This window comes from Hemitrygon akajei, chromosome 2, assembly GCF_048418815.1.
Source record: "Hemitrygon akajei chromosome 2, sHemAka1.3, whole genome shotgun sequence".
Taxonomy (NCBI): domain Eukaryota; kingdom Metazoa; phylum Chordata; class Chondrichthyes; order Myliobatiformes; family Dasyatidae; genus Hemitrygon; species Hemitrygon akajei.
This window is the reverse complement of record NC_133125.1, coordinates 72,709,091-72,734,240: the sequence shown is the minus strand read 5'-3', so window position 1 is coordinate 72,734,240 and position 25,150 is coordinate 72,709,091. Positions and strand designations below refer to the sequence as shown.

General features: G+C 40.8%; 1 protein-coding gene across 2 annotated transcripts in view; it reads right to left on the bottom strand.

The window, feature by feature from the left end:
• The window catches only part of snapc3 (small nuclear RNA activating complex, polypeptide 3), a 50,189-nt gene that overhangs the window by 4,394 nt on the left and 20,645 nt on the right, over positions 1 to 25,150 (bottom strand). For both annotated transcript variants that reach the window (XM_073024763.1, XM_073024772.1), the window contains 3 exons: positions 23,960 to 24,109; positions 16,338 to 16,420; positions 13,897 to 14,061 (listed from right to left, as the gene is read on the bottom strand). In XM_073024763.1, coding sequence (XP_072880864.1) covers positions 13,897 to 14,061; positions 16,338 to 16,420; positions 23,960 to 24,109 — 398 coding nt within the window. The remainder of the gene's footprint in view (positions 1 to 13,896; positions 14,062 to 16,337; positions 16,421 to 23,959; positions 24,110 to 25,150) is intronic.

Here is a 25,150-nt window from a genome sequence, read left to right as displayed (position 1 = left end):
AATTGCAAAAAAATAGTTAAGACCAAAATTGGGCCATTGAAGACAGAAACGGGTGAATTTATTATGGGGAACAAGGAAATGGCAGATGAGTTGGACAGGTACTTTGGATCTGTCTTCACTAGGGAAGACACAAACAATCTCCCAGATGTAATAGTAGCCAAAGGAACTAGGGTAAAGGATGAACTGAAGGAAATTTATATTAGGCAAGAAATGGTGTTGGATAGACTGTTCAGTCTGAAGGCTGGTAAGTCCCCGGGACCTGATGGTCTGCATCCCAGGGTACTTAAAGAGGTGGCTCTAGAAATCATGGATGCACTGGTAATCATTTTCCAATGTTCTATAGATTCAGGAACAGTTTCTGCTGATTGGAGGGTGGCTAACATTGTCCCACTTTTCAAGAAAGGAGGGAGAGAGAAAACAGGGAATTATAGACCGGTTAGCCTGACGTCAGTGGTGGGAAAGATGCTGGAGTCAATTGTAAAAGAGGAAATTATGACACATTTGGATAGCAGTAGAAGGATCAGTCCGAGTCAGCATGGATTTATGAAGGGAAAATCATGCTTGACTAATCTTCTGGAGTTTTTTGAGGATGTAACTATGAAAATGGACAAGGGAGAGCCAGTGGATGTAGTGTACCTGGACTTCCAGAAAGCTTTTGATAAAGTCCCACATAGGAGATTAGTGGGCAAAATTAGGGCACATGGTATTGGGGGCAGAGTACTGACATGGATTGAAAATTGGCTGGCTGACAGGAAACAAAGAGTAATGATTAACAGGTCCCTTTCAGAATGGCAGGCTGTGACCAGTGGGGTACTGCAAGGTTCAGTGCTGGGACCGCAGCTGTTTACAATATACATTAATGATTTAGATGAAGGGATTAAAAGTAACATTAGCAAATTTTCTGATGACACAAAGCTGGGTGGCAGTGTGAAATGTCAGGTGGATGTTATGAGAATGCAGAGTGACTTGGACAGGTTGGGTGACTGAACAAATGTATGGCAGATGCAGCTTAATGTGGATAAATGTGAGGTTATCCACTTTGGTGGCAAGAACAGGAAGGCAGATTACTATCTAAATGGAGTCAAGTTAGGAAAAGGGGAAGTACAACGAGATCTAGGTGTTCTTGTACATCAGTCAATGAAAGCAAGCATGCAGGTACAGCAGGCAGTGAAGAAAGCTAATGGCATGCTGGCTTTTATAACGAGAGGAATTGAGTATAGGAGTAAAGAGGTCCTTCTGCAGCTGTACAGGGCCCTGGTGAGACCCCATCTGGAGTATTGTGTGCAGTTCTGGTCTCCAAATTTGAGGAAGGACATTCTTGCTATTGAGGGAGTGCAGCATAGGTTCACAAGGTTAATTCCCGGAATGGCGGGACTGTCATATGTTGAAAGATTGGAGCGACTGGGCTTGTATACACTGGAATTTAGAAGGATGAGAGGGGATCTGATTGAAACATATAAGATTATTAAGGGATTGGACACACTGGAGGCAGGAAGCATGTTCCCGCTGATGGGTGAGTCCAGAACTAGAGGCCACAGTTTAAGAATGAGGGGTAGGCCATTTAGAACAGAGATGTGGAAAAACTTTTTCACCCAGAGAGTGGTGGATATGTGGAATGCTCTGCCCCAGAAGGCAGTGGAGGCCAAGTCTCTGGATGCATTCAAGAGAGAGTTAGATAGAGCTCTTATAGATAGCGGGGTCAAGGGATATGGGGAGAGGGCAGGAACGGGGTACTGATTGTGTATGATCAGCCATGATCACAGTGAATGGCGGTGCTGGCTAGAAGGGCCGAATGGCCTACTCCTGCACCTACTGTCTATTGTATTGATGCTGTTTTCTGCACCACTTCTGAGCTCATCTGCTTCATCAACTTTGTCTCCAATTTTCACCTTGCCTTCAGATTTAGAACCAAAACTATTGTTGACTGCAGAACATTTTTGGCTTCATAGACTGAATCAAAAGGAAGGGTAGTTCATTTCAACTTAATGATGCACTGACTAATCGTTTAGTTTACAAGAAAGCATTCAAAAGCAGCCCAAAATTGAAAGTCAAGTTACAATTAAAAGAGCAGTTGAAATAGCTGATCAATGTAAACAGCAGACAAACTGCAATGTCTGAACAAATTCTATTCTCTTTGAGGCAGGGGCCCACACACACCAGATATAAATAAAGGGACTGCACAGGGAAAATAAAAAGTCAAGCTGCAGTTTCAGTAAGAGCACTAAGTCTGCTTGATGTTGTTGAAAATGTGATAATGAGAGTGACACAGAACTGCAAAGCCTTGAGATTTACAATGTGAAATACAACCACCAACAAGCCACAATGGCATGTATGTGGCAAAAACAAGAGGGTCAGCATTATGGGGACACGACTGGCTGAGGCAACTCCCAACTTAATTGGAGATCCATCCACTATTTGCAAGTCATAACCCAGTAAGTCAACTGAAGGTGAATTTAAAAATGTGCTGGCTGATGCCACAAATGTCTCAATGCTGTACACCGTGAACCATTCTACAATAGAGGGCAACAGGTATCGTTACCAACTTCTGTGCCTCTGGTTGGAAAGCATATTGGACCAAGGATGTACCACATTGCTCAAAGGAAATGTGAAGGTGATGAAAACACTGGTCCAACTACAACAGTTTTTGTAGGCAACATATCCGAGAAAGCTTCCGATATGTTAATCAGGCAATTACTTGCAGAATCTGGCTTGTCTTTAAACTGAAAGAAAGTTCCAGGCACTTCAGGAAATTTGCAAGCATTCAGCTTTTGTGAGTATAAACACCATAAGATGTAGGAGCAGAATCAGGTAGTTTGGCCCATCAAGTCTGCTCCACCATTCAATCATAGCTGATCCTTTTTTCCCCCTCCTCAGCCCCATTTCCCAGCCTTGATCCCATATCCAATCAAGAACCTATGAAGCGCTGCCTTAAATACAACCAATGACCTGGCCTCTACAGGTGCCTATGGTAATAAATTCCACAGATTCACCAACTTGTGGCTAAAGAAATTTCTCCACATCTTTGATTTCAATGAACACCCCTCTATCCTGAGGCTACGTCCAGACTAGACAGGATAATTTTGAAAATGCCGGTTTCGCATAAAAACGACAGGCGTCCACACTAGGCGTTTTTAAAAATACCCCTGTCAACATTAAAAAGGATATTTGAGCGAATCTTCTCCTACTGGGCATGCGCAGGACACATCTACAGAAAACAAGTGAAGAGGAAACGGTATACTTGGTGCGCGTTTGTCCAGTTACAGACTAGAAAAACTTAAAAAGAAATTGCCAAATGAAAGAATTGGTGTGCGTTTGTCCAGAGACATTTCCTACAGCTACGGTCTCTTCACTGATGAAAGGGACGACAGCTACAACTAAATGCAATAAGGCTTGTAACTGGGCAAAAGTGAAATTTGCTGTTACCTCATTTGTTAGCCTTTACTTTTGCCATATCTTTCTGTATTATTTTGCTGTATTTGACGTGCAATAAAACGAGTTACTGGGCAAAAGTGACAAATGCATCTATTGAATGTTTGCACAAGCAATACATTAATAAAGCACCTTGTTAAATGTATAAAACATGTCTTCATCAATGTTATATAACCATATAACAATTACAGCATGGAAACAAGCCATCTCGGCCCTTCTAGTCCGTGCTGAACGCTTACTCTTACCGACCTGCACTCAGCCCATAACCATCCATTCTTTTCCTGTCCATATACCTATACAATTTTACTTTAAATGACAATATCAAATCTGCCTCTACCACTTCTACTGGAAGCTCGTTCCACACAGCTACCACTCTCTGATTAAAGAAGTTCCCCCTCCTGTTACCCCTAAACTTTTGCCCCTAACTCTGAGCTCATGTCCTCTTGTTTGAATCTCCCCTACTCTCAATGGAAAAAGCCTATCAACGTCAACTCTATCTATCTCCCTCATAATTTTAAATACCTCTATCAAGTCCCCCCTTCAACCTTCTATGCTCCAAAGAATAAAGACCTAACTTGTTCAACCTTTCCCTGTAACTTAGGTGCTGAAACCCAGGTAACATTCTAGTAAATCTCCTCTGTACTCTATTTTGTTGACATCTTTCCTATAATTCGGTGACCAGAACTGTACACAAGACTCCAAATTTGGCTTTACCAATGCCTTGTACAATTTTACCATTACATCCCAACTCCTATACTCAAAGCTCTGATTTATAAAGGCCAACATACCAAAACTTTCTTCACCACCCTATCCACATGAGATTCCACCTTCAGGGAACTATGCACCATTATTCCTAGATCACTCTGTACTACTGCATTCTTCAATGCCCTACCATTTACCATGTATGTCCAATTTTGATTATTCCTACCAAAATGTAGCACCTCACACTTAACAGCATTAAACTCCATGTACCATCTTTCAGCCCACTCTTCTAACTGGCCTAAATCTTTCTGCAAGCTTTGAAAACCTACCGTAGATTCCGGATTTTAAGCCGCTACTTTTTTCCCACATTTTGAACAGCTTTGAACTCTGCGGCCTTTAATACGGAGCGGCTAATGTATTATTTTTTTTCATGCCGCCAAAAACATTTTGCCTCGTAACAGTAGACCAATAAAATTGATGAGTAGTTCACAGAGGTCCAATGAAATTGTACGATAAATCAAGCGCACTTTCACAATTAAATTATTGTAAATCAGTCATTTGTACTCACCCTCATCAACATGGAAAACACTCGAAGAAAAGCATTGTGCTGCCTTTATGGCAGTTATTTAGTTTATAATATTTTCGCTTAGTAATTCATTTGTTAGTTAAAGTTAGAACTGTTTTAACTATATTTGTTTTCTGTACTACATCGCGGGATGCTATGACGTCACACCCGGTTTCGCCGCGTCTTGTGGGATACCGGTTTGCGATAAACGGGACGGCGGGGGGGAGCGGCGGAGCGAAAACGCTGCTTTTAAGTTAAAGGCGATCAATAACTTTTCCTGGTAGGCTGCAGTATATATATTTTTTACCAGTCGTTAGGAGATATTGGAATGTTGTTCAGTAAAGAAGTATACGCAACGTATATTTAAAAGTAGCCGCGTTACAGGCACGGTTCGAAAAAAAGCATTTGCAATATGTATTTGTTTATGTTACCATATGGATTTAATTAAAAGTTAAAAAATCTTTCTGTGTAAATATCTCATATTACAACGTGGGACACCTGCGGCCGAAAATCCGGTGCGGCCTGTACAAGTAAAAAATTGATTTTATTTCTAAAATTAGAGCCAGCGGCTTTTAATCAGGTGCGCTCTGTAGTCCGGAATCTACGGTACTTCATTATCCACAACACCACCTATCTTAGTATGATCTGCATACATACTAAACCAATTTACCACCCCATCATCCAGATCATTAATGTATATGACAAACGACATTGGACCCAGTACAGATCCCTGAGGCACACCACTAGTCACCGGCCTCCAACCTGACAGTTATCCACCACTACTCTCTGGCATCTCCCATCCAGCCACTGTTGAATCCATTTTACTACTTCAATATTAACACCTAAAGATTGAACCTTCCTAACTAACCTTCCGTGCGGAACCTTGTCAAAGGCCTTACTGAAGTCCATATAGACAACATCCACTGCTTTACCCTCATCAACTTTCCTAGTAACAGCTTCAAAAAATTCAATAAGATTTGTCAAACATGACCTTCCACGCACAAATCCATGTTGACTGTTCCTAATCAGACCCTGTCTATCCAGATAATTATATGTACCATCTCTAAGAACACTTTCCATTAATTTACCCACCACTTACGTCAAGCTTACAGGCCTTTAATTGCTAGGTTTACTCTTAGAACCCTTTTAAAACAATGGAACCACATGAGCAATACGCCAATCTTCCGGCACCATTTCCGTTTCTAATGACATTTGAAATATTTCTGTCAGGCTATTTTCACACTATCTTCCCTTAAGGTCCCAGGGAATATCCTGTCAGGACCTGGAGACTTAACCACTTTTATATTCCTTAAAAGCACCTGGACTTCCTCTTCTTTAATCATCATAGTTTCCATAACTTCCCTACTTACCTTACACAATTCAATATCCTTCTCCTTAGTGAATACCGAAGAAAAGAAATTGTTCAAAATCTCTCCCATCTCTCTTGGCTCCACACATAGCTGGCCACTCTGATTCTCTAAGGGACAAATTTTATCCCTCACTATCCTTTTGCTATTAATATAACCACATTAACTGTAATACAACTGTATTAATATAACCCTTTGGATTTATTTATTTTGGATGTAATTAGTATGTAATTAGTTTTGCTACAACAAGTGTATGGGACATTGGAAAAAAGTTGAATTTCCCCATGGGGATGAATAAAGTATCTATCTATCTATCTACTTGCCAAAGCAACCTCATATCTTCTTTTAGCTTTTCTAATTTCTTTCTTAAGATTCTTTTTACATTCTTTATATTCCTCGAGCACCTCATTTACTCCATGCTGCCTGTATTTATTGTAGATCTCTCTCTTTTTCTGAACCAAGTTTCCAATATCCCTTGAAAACCATGGCTCTCTCAAACTTTTAACCTTTCCTTTCAACCTAACAGAAACATAGAATCTGTACCCTCAGAATTTCACCTTTAAATGACCTCCATCTCTCTATTACATCCTTCCCATAAAACAAATTGTCCCAATCCATTCCTAAATCCTTATCTTGTATTTCCCTACAATGTTACATTAGGCTGTTACACATCTATTGTCAGATATTGTTGTGGTGTTGGAGGTTGCGTTCAAGAAAACAATGAAATACCCCGCTGCCGCAACCATTTGTTCCTGCACGTCATGACAGCGGTTTTAAAAATAGCCGGTTACCCTGGACACACTATGCTGGATATTAGGCAATTTCAGATTTATTCACTCTGGAGAGCATTTCTGAAAATTTCCGTTTTCGGGGGAGGAAAACACTATTTCAGTGTGGACGGAGGGTCAAAACGAAGAGAAAAACCTTCGGTTACGGATTCATCCGGTCTAGTGTGGACGTAGCCTGAGTCTATGCCCTCTTGTCCTAGACACCCCACTATGGGAAACATCCTTTCCACATCTACTCTGTCTTCTAGGCCTTTCAACATTTGAAAGGTTTCAATGACCACAAACTCCCTCTAAATTCCAGCGAGTACAGACCCAGAGCTATCAAACGTTCCTCGTATGATAACCCTTTCATTGCCGAGATCATCTCCAATGCCAACACATCTTTGATGAGGAGCACAGAACTATTTATAATACTCAAGGTGAGGCCTCACCAGTGCCTTATAAAGTCTCAGCATCACATCTCTACTCTTGTATTTTAGACCTCCTGAAATGAATGCTAATATTGCATTTCCCTTCCTCACCACAGACTCTAGCTGCAAATTAACCTTCAGGGTGTTCTGCACAAGGACTCCCAAGTCCCTTTGCATCTCAGATTTTTAGATTTTCCCCCCATTTAGAAAACAGTCTGCACATTTATTTTTTTCTACCAAAGTGCATGACCATGCATTTTTCAACACTATTTCATTTGCCACTTTCATTTACCTATTCTCCTATTCTTACCTTCTGCATCCCACCTGTTTTCTCAACACCACCTCCTCCACCAATCATCTGCAAACTTGGCAACAAAGCCATCTTATTCCATCATGGATATACAGCATAAAAAGAAGTGGTCCCGACCCCTGCAAAACACTACTAGTCACTGCCAGCCAACCAGAAAAGGATCCTTTTATTCCAACTTGCTGCCTCCTACCAATCAGCCAATGCTCTAACCATGCCAGAAACTTTACTGTAATACTTGATAAGTAGCTGTGTGTTGCACCTTGTCAAAGGCCTTCTGAAAGTCCAAATATACAACATCCACTGCATCCCTTTATCTATCCTACTTGTAATCTCCTCAAAGAATTCCAACAGATCCGTCAGGCAAGATTTTCCCTTAAGGAAACCATGCTGACTTTGTCCTATCTTGTCCTGTGTCATCAAGTACTCCATAACCTCATCCTTAATAATCAACTCCAACCTCTTCCCAACCACTGAGGTCAGACTAATGGGTATATAATTTTCTTTCTGCTGCCTTCCTCCTTTCTTAAAGAGTGGGTGACATTTGCTATTTTCGAGTCCTCCAGCTCCATTCCAGAGTCCAATGATTTTTGAAAGATCATTACTAATGCCACCACAATCTCCAATGCTAACTCTTTCAGAACCCTAGGTTGCAGTTCATCTGGTCGGAGTGACTTATGTACCCATAGGTCTTCTAAGGTTTTTTGCATCCCTTCTCACTTGTAATAATAACTGCACTCATTTCTCTTCCCTCACACCCTTCAACATCTGGCACACTGCTAGTGTCTTCCACAGTGAAAACTGATGCAAAATACTTAATTTAGTTCATCTGCCAACTCCTTGTCCCGTTATTATTTCTCCGGCCCCATTTTCTAGCGGTCCTATAATCCACTCTCAGCTCTCATATTTTTTTACGTATTTGAAAAAGCTTTTACTATCCACTTTGATATTGTTTGCTAGCTTGCTTTCATATTTCACCTTTGCCCTCCTATTGATTCTTTTAGTTGCTCTGTAGGGTTTAAAAGCTTCCCAATCCTGTCTTCCATCAATTTTTGCATTGTTGTATGCCCTCTCTTTTGCTTTTACAAAAGCTTTGACTTCCATTGTCAGTCAGTTGTACTATTTTGCCATTTGAGTATTTGTTTCTGGAATACATGCACCTGCACCTTCTCCATTTCCCCCAGAAACTTACAATTTTGCTACTCTGCTGTCATCCCTGCCAGCATGTCCTAATTTGTCCAGCTCCTCTCTCATACCACTGTAATTTCCATTACTCCACTGAAAAACTGCTATGTCAGACTTTACTTCCTCCCTATGAAATAGCAAGTTGACTAAGTCATATTCTGATCACTGCCTCCTAAGGGTTCTTTTTACCTTAAGCTCCCTAATCACCTCTGGTTCATTACATAACACCCAATCCAGTATAGCTGATCTCCTAGTAGGATTAACTACTCTTAAAAAGCCTTCAACAAACTCACTGTCTTGACATCTACTATCAACCTGATTCTCCCAATCCACCTGCATGTTGAAATCTCCCATGACTATCATAACATTGCCCTTTTGACACACCTTTTCTATTTCCCTCTGTAATCTGTGGTCCACCTCCCAGCTGTTAAGAAGCCAATATAGGTTCTTGATTAGCCAGGGCATCAAAGGGTATAGGGTAAGGCAGGGGAGTGGGGATGACTGGAAGAATCGGATCAGCACATGGTGAATGGCAGAGCAGACTCAATGGGCTGAATGGCTCCTATATCTTATGGTCTTATACAAGTGCCATCAGGGTTCTTTTACCCTTGCAGTTTCTTAACTCAACAAACAAGGATTCAACATCCTTCTATTGATTTGATGCAAAACTTTACCAGCAGAGCAACGCCACCTCCTCAGTCTTAGCCGAGGATTAAGTCGCTATCTTCTGTGTTTATATTTATGGTGTTCTTTATCTTTCAAGTCTTTTGTGCTGCACTGAATCCAGAGTAACGACTATTTCATTTCCCTTTACACTTGTGTACAGGAAATGACATTAAATCTTGAATTTCTTGGATCTTAAGGCCAACATTTTCTGTCAAGGTAAAAGCCCGATGCATAGGTATAGGGAACCTTGTATGTTGAGGGATATTGAGAAGTGGATAAAGAGAGAAAAGTATTTGACAGGAATAGGAAAGCAATGGCAGGAGAGGCCTAGCAAGAGAGTAGCGAGGCAATTAAATAAAAAATTAAGACGACAAAGGCAGCTCACACAAAAAAAGCACTGGCAGACAGTATTAAAATAGATCAGATGGTATTTGATAGGTATAATAAGGGCAAAAGAATAACCAGGGAAAAAAGGCCCCTTAAAAACTACATGGACATCTGTGAATGGAGGCAAAGGTGCAGGTGCAGTAGTAAATGAATGCCTTTCATTATTATTCAAAATAAAATAGACTTGGCGGTGGAGAAGTCCAGTGTAGGTCTCCATAAAGAGGAGGCACTTGAGATCTTTAGCAGGTTTAAAGGTAGATTAGTCCCCAGAAATAAATGGGATTTATCCAAAGTTGCTATGAATGGCAAGCAGAAAGATTGCTGTGGTTATGGCTGGGATTTCTGAATCTTTGGTTTGTAAGTGAGCTGTCAGATGAATGATACAGGAAGGCCTCCTTTCTCAAAGCAGGCAGCAGGGCAAAGCCTACTAACTATACCCATGAGCCCAAAGTCATTGGTCGGGAAAATATTATAAATAATATAATTGGCAGAAGGATTAACAATCATTTGGAACAGCAGGGACTAAACTGATATTGCAAGCATTGTTTTGTCAAAGGCAATCCTATATGACTAATCAGAATAAACTGGAGAGGTAACAAAATGTATCAATGACAGCAGGGCAATAGCTGTGATCACGTGGACTCGTCTCACATGGGAAACCAAGTCAAAAGGTTAGGGCCTATGGGATCCAAAATAAGCTGGCAAATTGGATCCAGCTGGCTTGACAATAGGAAACAGAGGATAATGGTAGTGGGGTGTTTTGGGATTGGATGAGTCCCCACAAAGATTGGTGCATAAACCATTGTTGTTTGCAATATACTTGAATGACTACAGATGTAGGAAATATTGGCAAGTTCGCAACTGGCATGAAGATAGGCAAAGCTGTTAATAGTATGGAAGGTGGTCTTAGCTTCTGTTGATGTGTTGAGTGAAATGGGCTGCGAAAATAGCAGATAGTTTAATCCAGACAAATGTGAGGTGTTGTAAGTACATACACCATGAATTATAGTGTCTTTGGGAGATTTGGGGAAACAGAGCAACCTAGATTACACGTTCACAGATGGACTTGCAGACAGATGTAGTTAAGAAAGCATACAAAACTCTGTCCTTCATTAGGGCAGCAAATACTGAAGTACAAACTGTGTTTCAACCTGTGTTTTTTGCCAGAGCTCAGCAGGAACATTTCTGGAAAGATGTGACTGTGCTAGAGTGGATGTAAAGGGCATTGGTAAGGATTGTGCAGTATGAGCACAGATTGAACAAGCAATTTTAGAAACATACTGACTCCCATGGCTATCTTGACTATACCTCTTTCCACTGTGTTTCCCTTTATTCAGTCCCTTTGTTAACACCATATCTGTTCCCAGGATGAGGATTTCCTTTTTAGAACATCAGAGATGTCCTCCTCCTTCAAAGAATGGTTTCCCTTCCTCCACCACTGATGCTGCCCTCACCTGCATCTCCTCCATTTCTCCATCATCCACCCTCACCAACCAGCCCTCGAGTCTCCACACCCAATACATTATTCGCTGTAACTTTTGCCATCTTCAATGGACCCTACCACCAAATACATCTTTACCACCCTCCCACCCGTAACTCTCTGCTTTTTACAGGGATTGTTCCCTCCGTGATTCCTTTGTCCATTCATCCCTCCCCTCTAATCTCCCTCCTGGCACTTATTCCTGAATGGCCAAAGTGCTACATCTGCCCATTCACCTCCCCCTTCCCCTATATTCAGGCCCCAAACAATCCTTTCAGGTGAGGCAACACTTCACTTCCAAATCTGTTGGGGCCACCTACTGTATCCGGTGGACCCAATGCAGCCCAATACACTGGTGAGACTCAACGTAGATTAAGGGAGCAATTTTGCTCCAACTGCATAAAAACAGAATTTTCCAGTGGCCAATCATTTTAATTCCAATCCCCATTCCAGTCTGTTGGTCCATAGCCTCCTCAACTGCCATGATGAGCCACTCTCAGGTTGCTAGAACAACACCTCATATTTCATCTCAATATGTCTTCGACCTGATGGTATGAAGACTGCTTTCTCAAACTTCTGGTAATTTTTTCCCCTCCCTTCCCCTCTTCTTTAATTCCCCAGTCCGGCTGCCCTCTTATCTCTTCTTCTCATCTGCCTATCATCTCCTTCCCTTTCTCCCATGCTTCACTATCCTCTCCTATTAGATTCCTTCTTCTTCAGCCCTTTACCATTCCCACCTATCAGCTCCAAGCATCTTACTTCATCCACCACCCTCACCCACCTGGCTTCACCCATTACCTTCTAGCTTGTTCTCCTTCCCCTCCTCCCACCTTCTTATTCAAGCTTCTTCCCCCTCTTTTCCTGATGAACAGATTTGCTCCAAAATGTTAACTGTTATTCATTTTCATGGATGCTGCATAACTTGCCAAGTTCCTCCAACATTTTGTGTGTCTTGCTCTAGATTTCCAGCATCTGCAGAACCTCTTGTTTTATACTGAAGAAGCTAGATCTGGTCTCCCTAGAAATGATAAGGTTAAGAGGAGACTTGGCCGAGGTAAATAATGAACATTACAGTTGAATATAGGAAACCTTTCCCCATAAAAAATAGAAGGGGCAGGATAGAACAAGGTGAAGTTTGTGTACACCTGTGTTTCTCAGAGGGTTCAAGGGGGCCCATCCTCACCCAGATGGTGGAAAGTTCCTGCAATGCATTGCCTGAGAATGTGGCTGAAGCCGAGTCACTGACAGTATTTAAGTGTACTAGATGAGCACTTGAATCATCTAGGTATAAACTATCATGGGCCAAGTGCTAGGAGTTGGGATAAATAAATTAATTGATTTATTCATTGAGATACAGTGTAGAATAGGCCCTTTGAACTGCACCACCCAGCAATCCCCTCATCTATTCCTAGCCTAATCAAGTTACAATGACTGAATAACCTACCAATCAGTACGTCTTTGGACTGAGAGATAACCAGAGCACCCAGTCATGAGGAGAATGTACAAAGCCCTTAGAGGCAGCGGCAGCAATTGAAGTCAGGTTGACTGTACTATAAAGCATTGTGTCAACCACTATGTTACAGTACCACGAAGATGCCCACTAGTCAGCATGAATAGTTTGCTTCCAAGCTATATGATTCGATGGTTCTATTAAATATTTGTTAGTGACAACTAAAACACAATACAAGTCTTTCTTCTTCATAACTGTTAAGTAAACCAAGCAGAAAAGCTATTAGTATTCACAAATAGATATCTTAACTGTCACCCTTTTTGATTAGCAAAGGGTAGCAAATCATATGATGTCAGTTGCAGGAATGAATAGGAACTTAAAAAAGTCAAGATAGACTGGAAAAAAAAAACATTAATCAACTGACTCTTCCTTTAAGAACAGATTAAGTTCCGATTAACTTCTGCATGCTGAAATTAGTTGTTCCCAAAAAGTATAACAGGCAAAATGGTCACCAGAATTTCCTCCAAGTGCTCTCCTGATAATACCGCGAGTTTTAAATTCCAATCGAACCTGCAAACATGAAGGTCCCAAGTTCATTCTTGCATCAAACTACTACACATAGGATTATAAAAGCTTCTACATTCAATTTAAAAGGAAATATTAGAGAATTCTTTCTTTAACTTCTGATAGCCTGTGCTGGTTACAGCATAGTTATGGGTATTGCATTAGGAGGTGATCTATGTTAACTGTGAGAAATTTTGACAGTAGTGAACAGCAAATCAGAAACAAGCTAATAGAAAACACTTGGTACTTCTGGAATTATATTTCATGTTGGGAGTGAGTGGATGAGAGAGGAGAGGTAACAAAGAAATTAATCTCTCTAATGCATCATTTTAAAAAAATAATTCAGTTTATAACTGAACTGCTTTTCACTGATTGTTTCAGGGAGAAATTATTTGTCAGAATGTTATTATTTGTGCATTAATAAGATAGATAATCATGATGTGAAGGGCATTTTATTTTCTTATGGAAAAAAAATCAATAATGTCCAAATCAAAATAAAATCTAAGGCTTATACATAAATGTTCCTGAGCCTTCAACACCTTGAACATAATGAAATTTTTTATACAATATGCCAGAACAGGAATTCATTAAAATACCTGATATCTGTGATGATGACGAGATGCTCACAATCACCTTGGTGACAATACAAGTATGGATAACCAACTTTAATACACATTTCATTGAAAGTGTAGTCCTCCATTTTAGCTGTATGAAACTTGCCATAACCTCTGTCATGAGACTCTACCCAGTCAATAATGGTCCTAAAGAAAGAAAGTATAATCACTACAATCAAGAAATTGTTGCTTTTTAAAATGAGGGCAGCTATATTTAACCAACTGCAAGATGCTTTCATCCAAAGGAGTTGCTGGTTTGCAATCAGTTATGAAGCAAAGGCACTTTCAAATGACCAAACACATTTCCCACAAAAACCTAATTATCTATGGTAACAACTTTCACTTTCCAGGCACTTGGTATCAGCTGTCAGTGTCTCAGATATCCAGAAGTTAACTGCACAGTCAAGCACATTATAAATAATTCAGAGGAAATAAGAAGGCAATTTTAAAACTTAAAGCATTGTGTAATGCATTAAATCCGAACACATTAAATGTTCTGATGTTAAAAATGGAAAATTAAAAGTTGTAATTTTATTCATAAAAAATTCACATAATTCTTTAGACCTCCCTGAATGTTTGTTAAACAACATTTATGATAAAGGAAATCATTAAAAACTGATAAGGGCTCTATATTATGTGATGCACATTTGCATAATATTTTACAGTGGGACTGTTAACAGATTAAATTTTTGCTAGGTCAACTGATTTCAGCTTCATTACTGTTAAGAAAGATGAAAATAGTGCTGTTTATTCTGGACTATTGATAACTTCAGAATTTCTACTGAAATTCAAATATCCCCAAGATTCTGGCAATTTTACAAAGTAATTAATATGAACACACTGGTAGCTTTGCTGTCAATACTACTACAAAATCAGTACAATTATTATGATGATTCTAATGGAAATTAGAATCGGACAGAATGAAAATGGCACTAGACCGCAACTTCTTCGAGCTCATCTGCAGAAACAGCTTATTTCCATCTTTAATGTCTCTTTTATTCCTTTTCAAGGGGGATGGGGATCTGTAGAAGACCCTAACCTACAGGCACACTCAAACATCGGTTCTTTGCGACGAAGGGACCCACTCCTGGGGCTTGGCAATTGGCCATTTATCGATATCCCAAGAACGTAGCCTAGAAGATGAGTGTGCTGAGGGTTCTGAGGTTTTGCAGCCCTGGGGACTGCTGATTCTATGGCAGTGCCGCCAAATGAAGCATCGCAGGAGAAAACGGAACATCAGATCAGCTGTCGGGGGCTCCATACTCAGATCATTCTCTCTCTCTCATTGGTGGGGGAAGAGCTTGTTGCCGATTCTCAAGTCAGAGATTTGGGGGTTAAAAAAACACGATGCAGCAGACTTTTACACCATAAATCAGTGAGTTGTTTAGTTTATGTCTCCCCTCTTGCTGATGGACACCAAAGAGAGCCTGAGGTATGTTGATTGACAGGTGAAGGATTAGTTTTTGTTGTACCGCAGATCATGGTCTTTCTTGGGGTCTTTACTTTTGCTTGCTTGGTGGGTGGAGGGTGCTGATGCTTTTTGCAGAAGTAAATGGGGAGAGGAAGGTCAATGCTTGCTGCTGCTTGTGTATGGGATGAGGGAAGTAGGGGAGGCTTTGGGGTTCTAACATTTTTACTATCATTTGTTCTTTGGGGCATTCTGTTTTCGTGGATATCTGAAGAACAAGAATTTCAGGTTGCATATTGTATACATTCTCTAATACTAAATGGAACAATTGAAATTGTAACCATAAATTCAGTTTTCTGAATCATCAAAAAGAGGTTGTGAAGCTTGACTGTGCATATTCCAGATATCCTAGCCAATACTTAACCATCATTACATTTAAAAAAAATACTGATGCTCAAATTGCCAAACTCTGTGGAATTCTCCTGTGCAAGACCAATATTATTTTTTTGCCTAGGACTGTTGGATGACAGAATTGGATGCAATTACTTTTAAAATGAATTTCACGGTGACTGCATTTAATTAAATCACTTAAACTACTAACATCTCATAAATGACTGAGTGCAAGGGAGCATATTAATTTTTTTCCCTACATTTCCTCATATACTTAAAATTCTGACACTATTCAGTGCATCTAACATTTCTTCCTGATAAAGGGCCTTGGCCCAAAATGTTGGCTGTTTAATTCCCTCCATTTATGCTGCTTGACTTGTTGAGGTCCTCCAGCAGTTTTGAGTGTTACATCCCTTTCAAAATTCACTACACAACTAGATTAGTCTACAAATATTACACTTGGATGCACTGGACTTATCAATTCCTTAAAAAGCAGATTGATGCAAAAAAAAAAAGGTCAGAAGTAGCTCATTTAGAACTTGAGCAAACTAAATCACAGATTTGTTAGAAATGACCTGATTTGATTGTACATTCATACTATAGAAGCAATTATTGCAATTGATACCTGCTCAGATCTCTACATTCAGGATATCTCAAGTCATTATAGAAGGTTTCTTCAAAGAAGAAAAATGCTGATTTATACAAGTCCTATTTAAAAAGAAAGCAGAAAATTTTGATCATTATGTAGCAACCAACATAGCAACTGAAATGACTAAACTTCTTGCTAACAAAGTTCAAACACAGCTATAGAATAATATTGCACAGAAAGAGGCCCTTAGAACCAACTGATCAAGACCAAACACGATACAGGTATGCATCGCTTAGTGTCCACGATACCTTCTGTGAAATTGGACGTTATATGATTTGGATGTTGTGCGAACACCATATTATATACTTTGCCTCTTGCTGCTGCTATCACTAGGAGTGGTTTTGCTGTGTTTGGAAGCCATGATGCACTTTACTATAGTATTTTTGAAAGCAAATTAAACAGAGATAACGCTGCTACACTCAAGAGACGTGCCATACATGAGATTGGTTACATCCGCTACGTCACGTTCTCCGCTCGGGACTACAGACATATACGCGATGGGATGTTGTCCCAATGGATGTTAAGCGGCACACACCTGTATCCCCTATGCTAGTCCCGGTTCCCTGGTTAGGCCCAGAAACCTCCAAGTCAATCCCATACCCATCAATGCCTCTTAAATGCAGCAATTATTCCCACTCACCCACTTCCTTTAACAGCTCATTCCAGATACTCATTACCCTCTATATAAAGTTACCTCTCAGATCTCTTTAAAATCTTTCCCCTCCAGTTTTAGACTTTACAGCTCTGGGGAAAGGACCATATCTAAACCATCCACCATATCTAAACACCTCATGATTTTAAACTTCTATGAGGTCAGATCTCATTCTCCTATGCTCTAAGGAGTGAAGATCCACTGTGGCCAACCCCTCCAAATAACTTAGGCCATCTTGTCCAAGCAGCATCCTCATAAACCCCTTCTCTACCCTCTTCAGCTTGACAATGTCTTTCCTAGAAACACAGAAAACCTACAGCACAATACAGGCCCTTCGGCACACAATGCTATATTTAACCATCTGCAAGTTGCTTTTCATCCAAAGGAGTTGCTGGTTTGCAATCAGTTAGAAATTACCTAGGGTTACCCATAGCCCTCTATTTTTCTAAGCTCCATGTGCCTATCCAGGAGTCTCTTAAAAGACCCTATTGAATCCACCTCCACTACCGCCGCCAGCAGCCCATTCCACGCACTCACCACTCTCTTCGTAAAAAACTGACCCGACATCTCTGTACCTGCTTCCAAGCACCTTAAAACTGTGCCCTCTCATGATAGCCATTTCAGCCCTGTGAAAAAGGCTCTGAATATCTACATGATCAATGCCTCTCATCATCTTATACAACTCTATCAGGTCACCTCTCATCCTCCATCGCTCCAGGGAGAAAAGGCCAAGTTCACTCAACCTGTTTTCATGAGGCGTGTTCCCCAATCCAGGCAACATCCTTGTAAATCTCTTCTGCACCCTTTCTATGGTTTCCACATCCTTTTTTTAATAATTTTTTTTATTGAAGTTCATCATCAAACATTTCCTTCCATAAGATGTATTTCAGACATTGTACATATATATCATATAATCATATATATCACAAATCTCCACAATTTATCTGAGATATACACTTACAGAAAAGAGTGGAAAGAAAAAACAAGCAAAAGGAAATAACTATGTACAAGTAGGGAGTGATCTTTTTTTTTACAACAGATTCATTGATTTGTGAAAATAGAATCAGGCCTATAAGGCATTATGTAGTTAAACCATTTTTCCCAGTATGAATCAATTTGTTCCAAATTGGATAAAATTCTCTTATGTTTGATTGGATTTAATAGCCCATTGACATTAAAAGTAATGAATTTTACCTTGTCCTTAGTCATCTGTATTTATCTGTCAATGTATCATTGAAATTATTTGTTCCCTGAACAAATAAGAACCAAGAAACGCAATTAATAACAAAAATGGCAACGAACGTGTGATTCCAAGGCTGAGGTCTCTAGTAGATGACCCTGCGTTGAGCTAGAGGAAATGTCTAGCTGTGGGGGATAACCCCTCCTACTTGTGAGTTGAGGGCCCCCAATGCAGTATTCATAAAAGTCAGTGAACAAATCCATTACACAGAAAAGATTTCCCTGTGTACTCCTATATATACACACACACACATTATATATATATATATATATATATATATATAATAACTTCCAATATAACTCGGAGTCCTGCCATGTGCAGAAGTTCGCTGATGACACGGCCATAGTGGGGTGTGTCAGGAATGGACAGGAGGAGGAGTATAGGAAACTGATACAGGACTTTGTGATATGGTGCAACTCAAACTACCTGCGTCTCAATGTCACCAAGACCAAGGAGATGGTGGTGGACTTTAGGAGATCTAGGCCTCATATGGAGCCAGTGATCATTAATGGAGAATGTGTGGAGCAGGTTAAGACCTACAAGTATCTGGGAGTACAGTTGGACGAGAAGCTAGACTGGACTGCCAACACAGATGCCTTGTGCAGGAAGGCACAGAGTCGACTGTACTTCCTTAGAAGGTTGGCGTCATTCAATGTCTGCAGTGAGATGCTGAAGATGTTCTATAGGTCAGTTGTTGAGAGCGCCCTCTTCTTTGTGGTGGCGTGTTGGGGAGGAAGCATTAAGAAGAAGGACGCCTCACGTCTTAATAAGCTGATAAGGAAGGCGGGCTCTGTCGTGGGCAAAGTACTGGAGAGTTTAACATCGGTAGCTGATCGAAGGGCGCTGAGTAGGCTACGGTCAATTATGGAAAACCCTGAACATCCTCTACATAGCACCATCCAGAGACAGAGAAGCAGTTTCAGCGACAGGTTACTGTCGATGCAATGCTCCTCAGACAGGATGAAGAGGTCAATACTCCCCAATGCCATTAGGCTTTACAATTCAACTGCCAGGACTTAAGAACTTTTTTTAAAGCTATTATTAATGCTTTTTGAGTTAGTGATTTAGATGCATATCATATTATTACTGAGTTAAGTATTGTATGTAATGAGTTTTTGCTACAACAAGTGTATGGGACATTGGAAAAAATGTTGAATTTCCCCATGGGGATGAATAAAGTATCTATCTATCTATCTATATATATATATATATATATATATTCTTATTTTGGTGGGGAAAAAGGAGAAAGTGAGCGAATAAAGAATAACAACTAAGTAATATAAAATCCACATTATAATAAGTATTTCTCGAGATAGGTGTATCACCGTGTACTTCTGCTTCCGTTTAGCTTCTCAACATTTTTAAAGTTAGCCAAACCTTATGGCTCTTCTGAAGGGGGTGAGGACTGTCTTTAGGAAACTCCCGGTCTCTTCCTGATATATTTCTCTCGGCCTCCTCCCTTCTCCTGCCTTCTCGATTCTCACACTATTTCCCAAGCGGAGCGGGACAATTCCTCAGTCAGGCTTTTCTTCGTTTTGGTCACGCTGACAGGCAACCCTCTGGCCTTCATGTCTGTAGTCACCTCTTCCACTGTCTGGTACAACCGCGTCCCATTGTCATAAAACACTTGACGTTTAGCAGGGTACGGAGTTTGAAATGTAATCTTATTTTGCTTTTGTACTCGCTTTACTTCAGAGTATTCTTTGCGTTTCTGGAGGACCGCGGGGGGGGGGGAGGTAATCTTGGTCAAAATATATTAATTCATCATTGAAAAACACTTTCTTCTTACCCCAGGCCCTTCATAGAATCTCCACCTTGGTGCTGTACCGAAGGAATTTAATTATTATTGAGCGTGGCTTTCTATCTTAGGTAGGTTTCGGGACTAATGCGTGGTGGGCTCTTTCGACTTCCAGCTTCATAGCCGAGGGAATATCCAGCGCGTCCCGCAGTAACTTTCCGACAAACTCCATCATAGACGAGGCCTCCGCTCCTTCAGGAACGTTGTAGATTCTGATATTTTTCCGCCGTGATCTTCCCTCCTGGTCAAGCAGTTTACCTTCTTGGTGATGTTGTGGCGACCCAATTACTAGCACACTCGAACTGGCTGACAATTAGCCAGCGTGCAGGCACAAAGGCTAGGTCCGGAACAAAGGGAGAAAGCCTGAGGCGGTGTCAGTACATGCCTCTTGAGGCATCCGGCGGGGGAGGGAGGCTTTAAAGCAAGACTGTGAAGTTGGAATAAACTTTATCTTTGACTGCAGTTTACCGACTCCGTGTCGTTATTTTAGCACTGCGTGTAGCACACCGCTACAATGTAATATTTTTATTGTCTTACTCAGTATCCGTTCCATGTTTTGAATGCGATCTTCCACCTTCTCAATTCGAGTCTCTGTCACTGCTATTTTTTGACTGACACTGGCGAGCTCTGACTTAATATCACGGAGCTGCTGTTTTATTTATTTCTGGACCTCCATTATTTCTTTCAGGATTTCGAAGATATTTGCTGCTTCGCCTGAGCGAGGCCCAGCAGTCGCCTCGCTAGGACGCGGTCGGGTAGGAGAGCCGCTCGCTGCACTCCTCTCGGCCGCACGCTCCGCAGTATCGCTTTTTTTATTTCCGTTCTTTTTCCCCATTCTTGCCCCTCTTTTCAGTTCAAATATTTTTTGAAAAATATATTTGATGGGATAACGGGGCTTAATACGCGTTTTTCTGAAGGAGCTAGTGACTTATGCTGCCATTCTCAACGATGACGTCACTGCAACCTCGGTTTCCTCATCCTTCCTATAATGAGGCAACCAGAACTGAACACAGTACTCCAAGTGGGGTCTGATCAGGGTCCTATATATCTGCAACATTACCTCTCAGCTCCTAAACTCAATCCCACGGCTGATGAAGGCCAATACACCGTATGTCTTCTTAATGACAAGAGTCAACCTGCGTAGCAGCTTTGAGTGTCCTATGGACTCAGATCCCACGGTCCCTCAGATTCTCCACACTGCCAAGAGTCTTACCATTAATACTATATTCTGCCATCATATTTGACCTACCAAGATAAACACGTATCTGGGTTGAACTTCATCTGCCACTTCTCAGTCCAGTTTTGTATCATATCAATGTCCTGTTGTAACCTGACAGCCCTCCACAACATCCCCAACGTTTGTGTCATCAGCAAATTTACTAACCCATCCTTCCACTTCCTCATCCAAGTCATTTATAAAAATCACGAAGAGAAGGGGTCCCAGAACAGATCTTAACACAGTATGACTTACACTCAGTGGCTACTTTATCCTCTGAACGTTCTTATTACAAGCCATTTTTGCCCAGAATAGATGCTCATGAGATGATTTTTTTTGTTTCCTGTGCCATCCTCTGTAAGCTTTATGCATGGAAATCCCAGGTCAGCAGCTGAGATACACAAACTAACCTGTCTGGCAACATTAATCATTCCACAGTCAAAGTCACTTAGATCACGTATCTCCCCATTCTGATGTTCGCTCTGAACAACAACTGAACACTTTGACCACATCTGCATGTTTTTATGCATTGAGTTACTGCCACATGATTGGCTGATTAGATATTTGCATTATCATTACCTAACCCTAATGTACCCAATAAAGTGGCCACAGAGTGTAAACTGCACACAATATTCTAAGTGTGCATCAATGACTTGTATAACGGCAACATAAAATTCCTACTTCTCAACAGGATGCCCTGGCTTAAGACAGCATGCCAAATGTCTTTGTCACCACACTTCCATAGATGCTTTCCATGAATTGTGGACTTATACTCAAAATTCAAAAGCAAATTTGTTATCACCGTATGTATACCTTATACAATCTTGAGATTCATCTTCTTGCAGGCAGTCTCAAAACAAGAAAACAACAGAATTCACCAAAAAAACCCACATCACAAAGACAGTCAAACATCCAATGTGCGAAAAAGGACAACAGCGCAAACATTAAAAAAAAACTACCTATCCACAGAACATGAACTGCAGAGTCCCTGACAGTACGTCCACAGCCACTTAATTAGTTCAGGGCTGAGGTGAGTGCCAACGGCCGTAGGCCACGGCTGCAGAGTCAGTACAGCGTGAGGCAAATAAAGCCTCACGGAGTAGTAAGCAGAACAGTGGTTCATCCTTTGCTCTCAGCCTTGATGCCTTAATCTTTTTTTTATCTGGCTTGGTGCCAAACATTGGTTCGTTATCTGCTCTCAGACCAGGCCTTGCCATTTCAATCTGGCTCCAGAAATGTACTCCAGCAATGGCTGTTGCAGTCGTATCTGCATTCTTGAGAGTCCAATTTGCTGAATCCTTCAGGATACCACAAAAACACCAGGTTCAAAAGCACACTTCCCAATGGGAAATTACCAGCTGCAGGTTGTAGTGATTGTACTCCCAGAAATGTATTATTTGGTAGATTTGTTAGCTGCCTGCAAAGTGTTGCCACATCTCTCCAGCACTATCTTCTCAGACCTCAGGTCCCTTTTTGCCACAACACTCACCAGTGCCCTGCCATTCATCTTACAGGTTCTACCCTGGTTTGAAAATAGAAAATGCATCACCTGTTATCCAAGCTGAAAACTATGTCATTCATTAGCCCATCTCTCCGATTGATCAAAAACTCTTTACAGTTCCCTGCATCACTATCACTAAGAGCCCCCTAATTTAGTATCATCAGCAATCTTGCTAAATGTACTATATACATACACAACCAAAACATTTACATAAATAATAACAGAGGACCCTGCAGTGACCCCTGGGGCACCCCACTAGCACAAGCCTCCCATTGGGGAATCAAGCTTCAGCCATAACCCTCAGCTTCCCATCATTACACCAAATATTAATCCACCTCGCAAGCTCCCCCAAATCCCCTAAGATCAGCTTGTCATACTAAACCTTGACAAAGGCCTTTATAAAGTCTATAGAGACAACATCCTCTGTGCGACCTTCATATATTCCCTTACATACCTCACTGAAATACTCCAAAAGATTTGTCAGACATGAATTCCCATGCACAAAACCATGATGACTGATCCTTACCTTGGTTCGTTACGGTTGTGATAGTCTGGAGCGGTAATGGGGACAGGCTCCCACTACCTATTAAATCCTTCCAATGGCAAGCGACTCAAATAGCCTCTGACAGTCCAGCTCCTGGCCTTCACATGTGGCTTAGCTACTAAGAAAGGAGAAGAGGCAAAGGTGGGCCACTGGTGCCTTAAAACCAGTCGCTTTGGGCAGATGGGGCTCGTCAGCTGAGGATGGCAGTTCATCTAGGATAAATAGAACTCTGATCTCAAACCTCTGCTGCCTAGTGGCTATACCCACTCATGGGGTAGGATTTGAGAATAAACCCCAAAGGAAAAATCCAGAGCTAAAGTCCCTAAGGCAGTCCTTAGGCACGCTGCTGGTGCCAAATTGTACTGGTCTCTGATTGGGTTCATCAGATGTGTGGAGAGGGAGAGCTTGCTCTCCACATCGTACTACACTGGCTTACATATTTATTCATTTATTATTTTCAATTTATTTATTTTTTCTCTTCTATATTATGTATTGCATTGAACTGCTGCTGCTGCTAAGTTAATAAATTTTACGTCACATGCAAGGGATAAATACCTGCAACAATTTTACATGCCTCCTTGTTTGGAACTTGATCATACATTTCCCTTCAGTTTTTACATTTTGAGTCTAAAGTAAGAGAAACATACCTTGCTAATATGTTCTGGAGCTAGATCTGGTGTGTTGCTGCACTCTCCACCAATCTGAAGATCACTGACACATGAAATAGCATCCCTCAGTTCTGTAAGTTTCTGACTACCCAGAACAAGCATGGTATGATGGGGTTTCTTCTCTCTGTGCTGTCAGAAAATAAATCAAATATTTCAGCTGAATTACAGTATCTTCAAACACCCCATGTCCCCAGTGAGCTGCTGATCACAGTAAGTACTCCGGGATCTCCACTAAATGATCAAGTCTCAGCTCATGGTGACAATAGGGTACAAAATTCAATCTCAGTATTCAGCAGTAGTTTTACAGTACCACAATTGTAAATGTTAATTTGGATGTACTGTATAAAACCCAACATCATCACAAGTGTTATTCATGTAACATTTTTAAAGTCTATTATCAGAAAACTACAGTATATAATTGTAGTATAGAATCATTTAAACTTAAACTGCTAAATTCAAGCTTCTGAATCTCTTCTAATGAAATATTTTCATATAAAGAACGCATTTTCCCATTTTCTATTTCAAATAACAAAGTTTCTTCTAAAATAGATTCATTAAATTATCATCTGCAGCTATTAGGTAACCTTAAATAATTGCTTGGAAAATACCTGCCAAATTTTGCACTTGACATATGAGCGTTTCCAATCAACAAAAATTAGGCCAATCCATCCATCGAGTCTGCTCCACCGTTCCATCATAGCTGATCCCAGATTCCACACAACCCCATATACCTGTCTTATTGTCATATCCTTTGATGCCCTGACGAAGAAAACTATCGACCAAGAAAACTTGGCGTCCACCGCAGTCTTTGGCAAAGCATTCCACAGATTCACTACCAAAGGAGACATCCTTTCCACATCCACCTATCTAGTCCTTTCAACATTCAGTAGGTTTCAATGAGATCTGTTCCCCCCCCCCCCCAACATTCTTCTAAATTCCAGTGAGTACAGACCCAAAGCTGCCAAACGCTCCTCATACCGTGGCATGCAAAAGTTTGGTCACCGCTGGTCAAAATTTCTGTTACTGTGAATAGTTAAGTGAGTAGAAGATGAACTGATCTCCAAAAGTCATAAAGATAAAGACGAAACATTCTTTTCAACATTTTAAGCAAGATTAGTGTATTATTTTGTTATGTTTTGTACAATTTTAGAGTGAAAAAAAGGAACGGAG